Source organism: Dermacentor silvarum, chromosome 6, assembly GCF_013339745.2.
Source record: "Dermacentor silvarum isolate Dsil-2018 chromosome 6, BIME_Dsil_1.4, whole genome shotgun sequence".
In the NCBI taxonomy this organism is placed as follows: domain Eukaryota; kingdom Metazoa; phylum Arthropoda; class Arachnida; order Ixodida; family Ixodidae; genus Dermacentor; species Dermacentor silvarum.
This window is the reverse complement of record NC_051159.1, coordinates 133,534,597-133,547,637: the sequence shown is the minus strand read 5'-3', so window position 1 is coordinate 133,547,637 and position 13,041 is coordinate 133,534,597. Positions and strand designations below refer to the sequence as shown.

At 45.4% G+C, this 13,041-nt stretch overlaps 1 protein-coding gene across 1 annotated transcript in view; it reads left to right on the top strand.

Annotated features, from left to right (window-relative positions):
• Positions 1–13,041, top strand: part of LOC119456908 (uncharacterized) — a 114,769-nt gene that overhangs the window by 69,820 nt on the left and 31,908 nt on the right. The window contains 3 exon segments of the mRNA XM_049669128.1: positions 2,244–2,389; positions 8,063–8,224; positions 12,496–12,627. Of these exon segments, the coding sequence (XP_049525085.1) occupies positions 2,244–2,389; positions 8,063–8,224; positions 12,496–12,627 (440 nt within the window).

The following is a 13,041-nucleotide window of genomic DNA, read 5'->3' as shown; positions in this document are numbered from 1 at the left end:
GCGGCTTGCTCTGTAGCTTTAGGACATAATTATCTAGTTCCTAGACATAGCAAAATACTTTGGAATTTTTACTTTTTGTATAACTTGCTTTTGAATATTGCCAAATATTGCAATATTTTGTTGTAAACAGCCCGGCAACTACATGCTCAAGGAAGCTACATTTTGGATAAAGTAGAGTTCAAAGAATTTACATTTAGGACGCAAAATTTCATTCATGTAACTTTATCAGTTTTCCTAATAATGCGGCCGAAATTAAGCAATATTTAGAATTCTGGTTTTATTTTTGCCCATTTTTGCGGGAAGGTAATAAAGCTACGAAGCTGCGTTTTAAAACTAATAAAGTTACATGAATGAAATTTTGCGTCCTCAATGTAAATTCTTTTAATTCTACTTTATCCAAAATGTAGCTTCCTTGAGCATGTAGTTGCCGGGCTGTTTACAACAGAAAATTGCGATATTTGGCAATTTTCAAAAGCAAATTATCCCAAAAGTAAACATTCAAAATTATTTTGCTACGTCTAGGAACTAGATAAATATGTCCTAAAGCTACAGAGCAAGCCGCAATGCAGTAAGTGCGGTAGTTTCTTCTAAATATGGTCACAACTGAGACACAGTTCGCAAAAACCATGTATCTCATGCTTGTTCTTGAACATTTATTTCTAAATCACATTATTCAATTTCTTTATATTATCTATAGTTGGAATCTACAAGAATTAAGCTTTTTATGGTATATACCACAACTTTATATCCTAAGTAAAAGAGCCGCCACAGTTACTCCAAAAGTACTGAAAACGGGGGGGCTCGTGCCGCCGTAGTGGGACCACCACCTTAAACTCGGGAAAGCTTGGCGTGCAGCCGTTAATCGAATGAAGATGGGCCCGCATTTTGTAGCGATGCCTTTCCGATGCTAATACCTTTTCCCGCTTGGTCAGTGGTCAGAGCGACGGTCCGCGCACGCTATCAACGGGATCAGCCGGCCGTGAGCAGTGGATGATAATACTAGTATAGAATAAAGCATAACGCATCGCTATAAATTACCGGCCATGCACGGGTGCGTCGATTTGTTTTAGAATATTTTTTTTTCTTTTTTCATCGCCACCCTAGCGGCTGGTGTTGGCGACCCTGTTGTGATAAATGGAATAGTTACAGCGCCATCTTGCCAACGCAGGCTGCCTATAGATAGCTTTCACGCGGACCTCACGAATGCCGCTCCTCGCCGTGCTGATATTCGAACACGGCGGCCGCGATGACGTCAGTGCGTCATACTATAACCTGCACAATGTTCAACTTTTTTGACGGTGACCGTTTTTCGCCGGATCATTGCAGTTGTCAATTTGTCGCTAGGCGCAAGACGTGCGTTTCGTGCTGTCACGTTTCTTACTTGTGCAGCTTCTCGATTGTGCTATCGTACTCCAAAAAGGCGACCACGATGACGTTAATCTAACCCATCTTATGAATGAGCCCAGTAAAGATTATCGCCAGTTTAACGATGAATTACAGACAGTTAAAGACGAATTCGAATGCCAGCCTGCGTTAAAATCTTTGGGGTGAACAGAAAGTCTTTTTCGCATGGTACTGAAGGCTTGAACCAGTCCCCCTCCAGTAGTAGGAGCATCAATACACCCGTTTAATTATTGAAGTAACCAGGCGTTATATATACGAGGGCGATTCAGAAAGTAATGCCTCCAAGCCCACTACTTCGCCAATATAGTACTGCAAACATTTTGAACTCTTTATCATTAATGCACTGATGTGTAAGCTATAGAATGTCACTTGTCACACCTTCCTATCTCTTCTTGTTCCAGAGTAATCGAGCAATCCATGGCATTGAGTGGTCACGTCCGGTTGAAACAGGGGGCTGCAACTGAATTTCTGACTGCGGAAGGTTGCACGCCCATCAACATTCATCGCCGTCTGACTGCAGTTTACAGGGATGCCTGTGCTGACGTCAGCACTGTGCGGAGGTGGGCAAGGACTGTGAAAGACCCAAATCAACCGCCTCAAATCTCCACACAAGCTACAACCTTCCGCAGTCAGAAATTCAATAACGGCCCGCTGTTTCAACCGTATATATATATATATATATATATATATATATATATATATATATATATATACTGGCTCGTACAGTAACCAAGCAGTAACCGCGCAATCGCTTGGCCGGCTTCGCAGTGTTATGCGCAGTGGTTATGTGTGCACTTACTCAAACGATAACAATGGGCGCGCTTATGTACACCGCGCAGACGGAGCCGGCAGCAGCGTATTGCGGCAAGCCCAGATCCCCGTGTGGACCGAGGCCGACTGCAAGAAGGCGTACGAGCAGCACTTGCCCATCAGCAAGGCACAGCTGTGCGCGGGAGACGCCAGCGCCGAGAGGGACTCGTGCCAGGTGAGGCACTCCACGCCGTCTTCGCCGCCTAAGAAAAGAAGAAAAATACACTATGCAGATCCAAAGCACGTGCTCGAATCTATATGACGGAAAGCTTCAATGAAGCGATTAATTGCGTGCTATAGAACTAAAAAATGAAAATTCAGGGCTTTTACTTGCCAACATTATGATCTGATTATGAGGAACGTCATATTGGGAGACCCCAGATTAATTTTGAGCGCTTGTGGTTCTTTAACGGGCACAGGAATCTACATGGGCGAATAAACGAAGAGCAAGAAAAGGAGGAGGTGGAGGAGAGGAGAAGAAGAGATGCGGATGAGCTATGTTTTACTGCGTCCCAACATTGCAGGCACATTAACTATCCTTCGGTAGGTAAATCAAACATACCGTTAGATGAAGGCCGTGGATGCAAATATATATATATATATATATATATATATATATATATATATATATATATATATATATTTGAGGAAAGAAGGAAGGGGGTAAAGAACTTCGCGGCGCTCTTTTTCGCCCGTCCTCACGGGAGCGTAGAGGGGCCGGAGTCTAATAAGCGCAGGGGGTAATTCCATCCGGGCTGCCTCAACGCCAGCGCACCGACTTCTGACAGGCACAGGAATTGCAACCGCATCCATTCATCAGCACGCAAATTGGCTCTCATCGGTCTGCGGTGGCGAACTTGTGCATGCGCGATGCGAAGTCATAACGGTTCCATGGCTAAGCCGGCAACGTCGGGTTACTCGGAGACGGAGAGAGGAGGAGAATATCAATGTATGTCGTCATATTGTGTTGTTTTTGACGTTGTTGATGTTTATTCTGATAACGACTATCACGATGATGCTGATAACAAAATTTACTAGTAGGAAAAGAAACCAGGTGGTCTATTGCTATACCCTCAGGCTTCAGCGAAAAAGCGAAAAGGATTAGAATAAATTATGGGTGGGGGAACAAAAATTGGAAAAACCAGTAGTGTGAGAGATGAAATGCAAGAGCGGTGGTGCCAAGATTGAGTTTTTGAGATCACGAGAGAGCGAGTTGCTGATGCAAACACGGAGGGAAGTTTCCGTATACCGTTCTTTTGGCTCGGTAATGGGAAAACTGCACTGCTAGCAATTTCGACGTCTTCTTTCTTATTATTTTCATTTTTCATCTGGCTGAAGAGAAGAGTCGATTTGCGAATGGGAGTGCAGTTGGTTTTCTTTTTTGTTTAGCTTTTTTTTTTAAAGCAACCTCCGGCATCATCGTGCAGACAAACAAAAAATCACTAAACGCAAGATACGACAGGACATTAGTTAGAATTGCGAGCGAGGCGATCGCAATACGTTAGCGCAGTGCTCCTTGTTACCACACGCTGCGGATAGAAATTCCCGCTCCGCACCGGCGGCATAACCAGAGGCTGTTGTTGTTGTGGCCCCAAATCCCGCGGAGGGCATTGGTCACAATTGAGGGAACAAAAATTAGACTCATGAAAAACAAAAGAAATAAAAACACAACAATCAAAAAGAAAACATTGCGTACCGTAAGGACAACAGAATTTTGATAAAGCATACTTCACGAAAAAAATAACGCACGTCACGATCGGCACCCCTATAGCAGCGTTTCCTTTCGGGCGCCTCAGTGAACTCATGCAGAGCTGCTATATTAGACATGGCGGCTGGTATCCAAATGGCACGCACCAAAGCACAATAGATTTGTTTAAGCCTATATTGCAATTCGGAAGTACGAGCAACATTATGCGGGAAGAGGAGAAGCGGCGTAAAGGAAGAAAAAGAAAAAAAAAGAAAAAGATCAGTGACCCACGTGCATGCAGCGCCGTGCAAATGCTTGATCTGCTGCTGCGAATACACCACATTACCGGTAAACGCGATTATGACTGCGTGATATTGCTTCTCAGACTGTCTCACAATCAGCAAAGAAGGGCCCAAGAAACGTTGACATACACTACCAGTCACCGCTAGCAGTTAGAACAGTGTGCAAAATGACATTTTTACTCAGTCGACCCTAGTAACTTCCTTTGTGTGCCCACCGAGGCGTATTTCTTCCTAAATGAAAATGTTGTTCAGCGCCAATTGCAACACTTTAGGTTGCGGAAAAACGAGGCAGATGACTTCCCTTCGTTCGACTATCAAAGGTTGAAGTTTCGCGTCACAAGCTGTCTGTTGAACGATGCACCTTCAATAGATTTTCATCTATTGAAGGTGCATGTCAAATCGCGCTTCTTTGTAATGCAGAAACCTGCAAGAAAGCTGCTGTGTTACTTACAATCAGAATTCTTATGTGAGCAGCTGTGGCTGCGTAATGAAATCGAGCGTGTGCGTGCGTGCAACAACTCCCCAAGTTTTCTTCAAGTTGAAGTTTTTTGAAGCGCGATGACAGAGACGATAGGTTAGAACACACCTTCTTTACTACTGCCGGACGAGACGTGCTAATGCTATTATCGAGAGTATCCTTTGTCGACGGATGATTCGGGGAGTTCGGATAGCTACGTGGCCGGTTCTTAAGGGAGTTTACAATGCCCAGGAGGAGGAAATCTTGTATTGGCTTACGATTGTAGGTACCTCTTAAAATGGCATTGTTGTTCATGCATTATAACTTCTAAAATAGGCACAAGGTATTTAAAACAAGCAATAAAAATGTATGACTACTTATGCAAGAACCTAAGCAGACCAGCGCATAAACTAACCGCTTAATGGACATTCTGGTGGCATCCCATGGTAATTTCATGTGTCAGTTGAAGAAGCATGACGATCCGTTACCGATTTTGACTCGTTTTTTTTTTTTTTTTTTTTGGGGGGGGGGGGGGGAGATCAAGGCAAGGAAAAGCAGCTACATTAAAAAGAAAAAGAACGCATAATGGGTGCCCATATTGCAAAGCTTTGCTCGGCTGCAATTCAATGAGGGCGGATAAACTTTCACGCGAGATAAAAACAGCCCGTGAAAACCTTCGTTCTTTTAATCCTTCTAAAGTATTTGGGTAGTTCCCCAGTGGTAACATATCCGCCGAGAGTAAGTTGCTGGATTACTTAGGCCATGATAAACAAAACAAATCAACATTAAAGTATGTGAGTCATCTGCAACATGACAGAAGCTCGTAAAGAGCGCATCAAGACGAGCGTGTACCAATAATATTTGTGTTGTGACCTCTTCTCAAATTGTTGGCTGCCGAAAGCTATCCGTCCTGTTCAAAGACTTTTTCTCCCCAAGCTATAGTTTTAAATGCTAAGCTCGCTAGCGACATTCTAATATATAGAAAGCCCCAATTGAATGCTTTACCGGCGGAGCTTTGACTCGGCTATGCCTTTAACAGAGCTGACTTCTACGGTAAAAACCAATGACGTTTGTGATAACGATGACGGCATCGTACACGTGTCGTGCATATTTAATCTACACTTACGAAGTGTGGTAATGTCAGGCTCATAGCTTTCGATTTCGTATTATCAGGCACTTCTTAACCTTGTCGGCCGCACGAAGCTCCCATTGCCTTTTCACAAAAGCAGCAGGAAACTGGCGACTGAAACTGCGATTAATTCAAGGCAGCAGCGAAAAACCAGTGACGTTAGCGCTGACGGTGGTCATGCTGGCCAGAACATTGGGAGCGTTTTTAAAGTCCTAAATTGCGGAAGTGCCGACCGCTCGGCTTTCCACTTAGAGGGCCTCTCGATGACGGCTTGCTTACAGTTGGCAGGTATACCGTACTTCTTCGTGTACAACTTGACGCCAATGCAGTGTGACTCTGTCTTTCACATAGCGCTAAAAAAAAAGAAAAAAAAAACGTCATGTGATATACACATGTCAGTGACATGCAGGTGGAAGAGATATTTACATTAAGACAATGCATTTATTCGTGGTCTCCCAAGACGATCGCCGCAGGTGCTACTTCGCCGAAGTTAGTAAAGCCACACTGTATGCCAACCTCAAGAAAAAGTCCATACTGGCCGATGAATCGTGTCATAAGTTGACAAAGTTCGCGTGCTACAGTTTCCCAAGTTTTCAAGTTCAAGCGGTATATACGCTTTAGAAAAGGTCACGTTTCTGGCATGCATATGTTCGCGAAAAGAAAATACGTTCTAAACTAGGAAAGTAATTATATAATAATTTCTGGGGTTTTACGCGCCAAAACCACAATCTGATTATGAGGAATGCCGCAGTGGGGATTCCGGATTAATTTTGACCACATGGGGTTCCTTAACGGGCAGCCAATGTACAGTACACGGGCGTTTTTGCATTTCGCCCCCATCGAAATGCGGCCGCCGCGGCCGGGATTCGATCCCGCGACCTCGTGCTTAGCAGCGTAACGCTGAAATCCCTAAGCAACCACGGTGGGTTAGACTAGGAAAGTGTGTGGTTGCCTCACAGCTTTACCAACACTCGAGCGGTTTGCACGTTAATATTCATTATAGCGAACGTTAGTAGGTGCGGGAAAGTTGAAAGCAAGTGCGGATTATTAATCAGCGAAACCCGACGCATTGCCGCAAACGCCTCTAAGACCATTTGTTTTCGCGTCCTTGACTAAACTTGTTTCACTGTTCTTCCTCGTGGTCTACTCGAGGTCAGCCGCCGCCCACAAGCTCGGTAGAAGACGTTGTGACGTCACTAATGCAGTGATGAGCATGCGTTTCACACTGCAGTCTGTCGTTCGTTTTAGTTAAGTGGATCGAATTTCTTGCCACATTGACCAAACGCAAGCGTAAATACTTCTTTTACCATAATACACAGCTACCAGTTATAGTCTTTCCTGTATTTGTTGCGGGGTAAAGCGGCAACCCTAACGGTTTGACACTCAAACCACTGATTTTTGCATCCACAGCTGCAAGCTATACTTCTGTATCAGTAGGTACTGACAGGCACGCCACGCAAGATTCTCTTCATTTTTGTTGCACTACTGTGTGAAGAATACCCGTAAGTCACATCTCCGGATAGCGAAGAGCTTGAGCCTGAAGAGCCGTGTATTTACCATAGTCGGCTACCAGCCATATACAAAAAGGGAGGGGCGGCAAGCGAGCAGATGCTTGTCGCACGCATGTTTTCCTCAATGTACGCTTTGAATTACAAGGCTTCAAGATTCTTGTCATGTAGAAGGCTCAGTCATGATCAACCGGAATTCGGTTGTTTTTGCCCCAGTAGAGTATTACATTTGAATCTGGGATACACCGCAAAGCACACGTAAGTTGTGATGTAAAAAAATATGCGTAACAAAAAAAAAGACGACAGAGTCTCTGCAACCCCGAGTCGATGACAGCGCCAAGCAGATTCACGCCCGTGCCCTACCAACGCTAGTATTATGTTTTTACGAACCCCAGGATAAAAATATATGCGGTCCCTTCAACTTGCAAGTTTGTTGTCTATCGTGCCTTGACCATAACTTGACGTACCATTGACATACTCTTCCCTTGACATGTCCTTCAATTTCCAATGCAACTAAAGCGCACGCTCCTCCTTGATTTTGCATGATAGGGTAATGTAATGTGATAGGGTAACACGCGCGGTAATATGGTATACGCAGAAGGTGAGGAGGGAAACACTGTTGCCCGTGTGCAAGGAAGAAAAAAGAAAACAGTCAATACGGGTGAGAGCTTTCGACGAAACGCGCGAATGTCCGGTGTGCGTTTCGCACGACTAGCGAAAGGATGTCCGGCGGATGCTCATCTTCTCCGATATGCTGCGTCGCAGGGCGACTCCGGGGGGCCCCTGCTGCTCCCGCACCAGGGCCGCTACTACGTGGTGGGCATCGTCTCCTCGGGAAAGGACTGCGCCACGCCAAACTTCCCGGGTATCTACACCCGCGTCTCCTCGCACCTCGACTGGCTGCGCAACGAGTTGGGCGCGGGCCAGTAATAACAATAAAGAAAGAAGGCCGCGCCATCGCTGGCCACATGGCTGCCATGGCGGGCCTGTCCGCCTCTCTTTCTCTCTTCTTCGAAAAGTGCCTGTGTGTGTGTGCCTGCTCTGCTTTTTGGGCCAAGGGCTCGAAGACTGCTGTGCCTTCGCTGAGTCAACATAACACCCTCCTTCACCCCGCCTGCCCCCACTTTAACAAATAATGTACGCAATAGCCACCAACGCGGGGAAAAGTGAAAAAAAGTGTGCCATGGTTATGGGCTACCCGACTAAGCTGCTAGAGACATGCTTTGTACTGATTGACGGTAATCAGGGAATTACTTGCGAAAGGTCACTATACAGTGCGCTCATGGCGAGGAAAACATTCTGCTGACCCGATACGAATCTTAGAGGGAATTCGGTCGAGTTGCAGATGACAAGAGAGTATGCAATCGCTCCGCTGTTCGAATACGCTTCGCAGTTGTTCTGTACGGTGGGGATTTTGCAACTCTGGCAGCTGTTTATCTGAATCATGCAGCAGCAATGGAGAGGGGCTTTCCCATTGCAGTGGCACAGAGCGAAGTAAGACTAAAGTATACCACTGCGATACTGCGCGCGAAGGTGGTGTATACGACTAAATACTGAAAGAGATTTCACAGATCGTGCATTCCAGAATAAGAGACGTGTGCCCGGTTGACGACATATTGGTTGCTCGGCATTTTGCACATCCTTCTCGCAGCTCATGGCGCGGCAGAAAAATAATCTACTGCTGCAAAGCGCAGCTGCCTCCGACGAAATCACCGATGTTCGCGAAGCGCCGATTGAGTATTAATTGTTACTTTCAGATATAGCGCAAATAAGTACACGTACACACCAATAGGACACGACAGACGCGTGTGTATGTGTGCTGATTTGCGCGATATCTGAAAGTAACTATGTTAGACCAACTAGCCAAACAGACGGTCCTACTGAGTCTTGACTGCTACGATACGAGAGGCACTGCTACGTGCGGCAACAAAATGGAAGGAACCGGTGTCAAAAGTCCGCGAGGAAGATAGCTAAGGCAGAATTTCGGCAAGGCTTCAGATAATTCTTTTTTTTTTTTTCGCAATATAGTTCTCGCACATTCCTCGCCGAGACTGGAAGTTTCAGAATGTCGCCGGATTCCCGCTGCGGTTTAATGCTATAAGCTTGGGCTTAGTGCCAAACTTTATGCTTGAAGTGCAGTCGCCATCAGACTTGACCAGAGCAAGCAACGCGCATTTATCGTGGTTCAACTTTAACAAACATGTGCTTTAAGAAGCAAACATTCACCGCTTTGGAAGGAACACGTGTTAAGCTAGTACTTTCAAGGCACCCCAACTAGAAATCTCAAGCGCCTTCCACAGGAGAAGCCAAAAGGCGATTAAGGCGGGTTCGAGTTAAGTATGACGGTGACCGTACATCTTATGCAGCTGTGTACAGGAGAACCTTATGGGAACACTTATCATACAGATGACGTTGTTCCCTAATCAACGTAAGAACAAAGTGTCTAAGTGAAAGTGAAGTACAGCGGGGGATATTTGTTGAAAAGGGGTGAGGGTTAGCAGAAGCAATACAGGGCACATGGCTTGGTACAAGATACGACACATCTATAATTCTATAATGGCCTCACATCTGATGACTCGAAATAAAGAAGAAAGAAATTATGGGTTTTTAGGTGCCAAAACCCCGATCTGATTATGAGGCAAGCCGTAGTGGCGGACTCCGGATTAATTTGGACCACCTGGGGTGCTTTGACGTGCACCTAAATCTAATTACAAATGTGTTTTCGCATTTTGCCTCCATTAAAATACGACCGCCGTGGCCGGGATTTCATCCCACGACCTCGTGCTTAGTAACCCAAGACAAAATCCACTTAGAAGAAAAAAAACTCAGTTTAGGCACCTTCGCTCTTAGGTGAATGTGGAGAGCTGCGAGGCTTAAAAATAGGCGGTGTCCAAATCCACGCCCCAGCGATGGTCGCCTCTGAGTAACACTAACACGTCTCGAAGTTTATGCTTTTTCTAACTGCATGTGACAGAAGCAATGGCGGAGCCGGAAACACGTAATAGACTCCATATTTTGAACATCACGTGTTGCTTAGGAGAATACAGACAAGAGGGACGAATTGCAGTAATACTTAATTGGTCGTTTGCCACAATTTACCAGCCTATAGTTGCAAGGCTAAGTTTACATGACGGTAGCACGACCAGCAATGCTTATGCATGATACCGAAGCTATAGTAATGACGATGTATAAATGTGAAGATAGAAATTTTAAGATGAAGACATTTAGGTGGATGTGCGAAATAGCAGCACAAGCCAGAACTGGGAACGATTACGTCCCATAACGCTCAGTTGCTATCATCGGATCCTACATCCGAGAAAAAATAATACGGCGCTATTGTCAGATAATGACAAAATAAGACTGGTTATTGCGATGGCAGGAAACGAGCTCGTTCCAGAAATAGGTCTCACGAGTCTATTATAAAAAGGTTCGCATTCGCAATGCTAAGCAGGTAGCCGCTGAGTGATATGACGCAGTGCAGAAAGCTGTTAAAAGAAACAGGAGCGTCATATATCAGACATAGCTGTACGAAAAAGAAAGAGGTAATAGTCGTAATCTCGGTACAAAAACGGACCATTCCTGTCAGCAAGAAATAAAGTAAAATAAGAAATTGACGAAGAAGATCACACTGCTGGTCGAGGTGGAAATGTAATCAATAAACTAATATTTCGTGATCGGTGTTCTTACGACTAAAATAAGGACCTGTAAGCTCCAGCGTGCAAGCAGATGCAAGCAGGTGGAGCACTACCTAAAACGCAGGCGACTCATTCAACTGCAATCTAATTAGGAGTCGTGTAATACACTCTTGGACAAAAAAATATACTAGTCAATAAGTGCATTTCTTCAAATAAAAGAAAAAAATTATCCAGATCCAACGCACATTTTGGAATCTGTGTGAAGCGAAGATCTTCTGAAGCGCCTAATTAGCCTAATTAAACGCTATAATATTTTCCATATTCTGCACCATGATTTGAAGCATAGTGATTACGTGCCTGTCCACCAGATCAGCAAGACGCGCAAAACAGTCACCACGAGACCGACGTAGCCAACGCGACTGCGGATTACACAGTATCCCGAATCGTCCCACATTTCATCACGCCTTCTCAGGGATCAGCCTAGTTTAGTATTGCACTATCTCCAGGAGCAGCTCACCTTACTTGGCGCGAAGCCGACCAGGCAGACACGTCAAACCCCGGGGAAGAAGGCATAAGGAGAGCTTCGCTTTAATAAAAGAATTATGCACTTGAAGGTGTATATTTGTTATAGGAACCGTTTGTTGTTTCACTCCGTGTTTCCACACAGAACACAGCTTTTCGCCAGCACATCTGCAGGGGCAATACAGATGGGGCTACATATAAGCCGATTTGTTATATGAGTGCTGTAATGTGTGCGAACTAATCGGCAAGACAGCCGCAGCAGCAGCCACGTTCAGCAATATGCCGGAGGGTTAGCCTGGAAAGCTTCGATTTGAAGAACGAAATGTGTATACTTCTCCAGCGCATGCCACCCTAACACTACCAACGCGATAACGTACACAGCATTAAAATAAAAAATGGACAAGGTCAGGATGTAGATTCATATTAGAAATACAAAAATTGACAGTCACCTAAGCATCCTTACGTGACTTGAATGCGAAAGTATGGTGACTTCTCTAAGTTATCCCCTTAAACAGAAATTCTACCCTAATCCACCTATTTCCACCTGTGGTCTAATTTGTACCAACCCTTGTCCACCTTAATCTACTTTAATCCACTTTAATTTTGTTTTGGGAGTGGGCCAGGTGGGTTTTTTGGGTGTGGGGCACGGCGTACGTACGACGCCGTGGCTGTCCATCGTGGAATTTCGCAGTGCGAGCCGCAGCAGGTCGAGCGCCGGAAACGTGACGTCATCACCTGGTCACGTGGGTTTTCTTGCCATCGAATGTTAACACCGGACGATCCCCCAAATTTTTGCTTCATGGGGCTTATAAGGCTTTTGCCCTAATAAAGAGAACGCCGACTAAATGGTGTTGTCAAAGGCGTTGACGCTCCGGCTTTTACACGGGAACCAAGACAGGCTTTCCTGTGGAAGCCGAAACGTCAAGCCTTTTGACAACACCATTTTGGTCAGCGTTCTGTTTGTTTTGTTTCCAATATGGACACAGCAGTGCAGAGTGGAACGGTGGACATAACATGCCGGTTCTTGTCCCCTCCACCCAGATGAAAATGAGACTGTTGCTGCGCGTGGTTGTACCCAGACGGTCGCGCTTTGCATCTCTGCACTATCACCCCTACCGCACCAAGGCAGACCATGTGGCCGTTGATACAAAAGACGTCAAGCTCATGGCCAGAGTCAGTTGCTGCGACAACGAGGACAATAATGCTGTTACTCAGACATGTGAAATCGCCGATAAATTGAGAGCGTGATACAGACTAGCGCGACCCGGTTATAAAAGGCACGTGGTATGCACGTGATAACACCACAATGCCATGAAAACGTTTCTTCCCTGTCGAGACGCGCACTAAATATGAGGCAGAAGTCACTACCACACAGAGAACAAGCTTGACTAAAGAAATGTTGGAGAGAAGGGAGCAGCACACAGTTCACATATACCACCCCTACTGATGCTCCACATCTCGCCCGCGCGAACTGCGTATTACGTCGGAAAGCAAGCGGTACCTCCCACAGGCTACTATCTTATCGGTGACTGCGCTTGCGCACATGCGAAGCTCGTATACCCAGAATGTCTGAAACCCGGCAGGTAC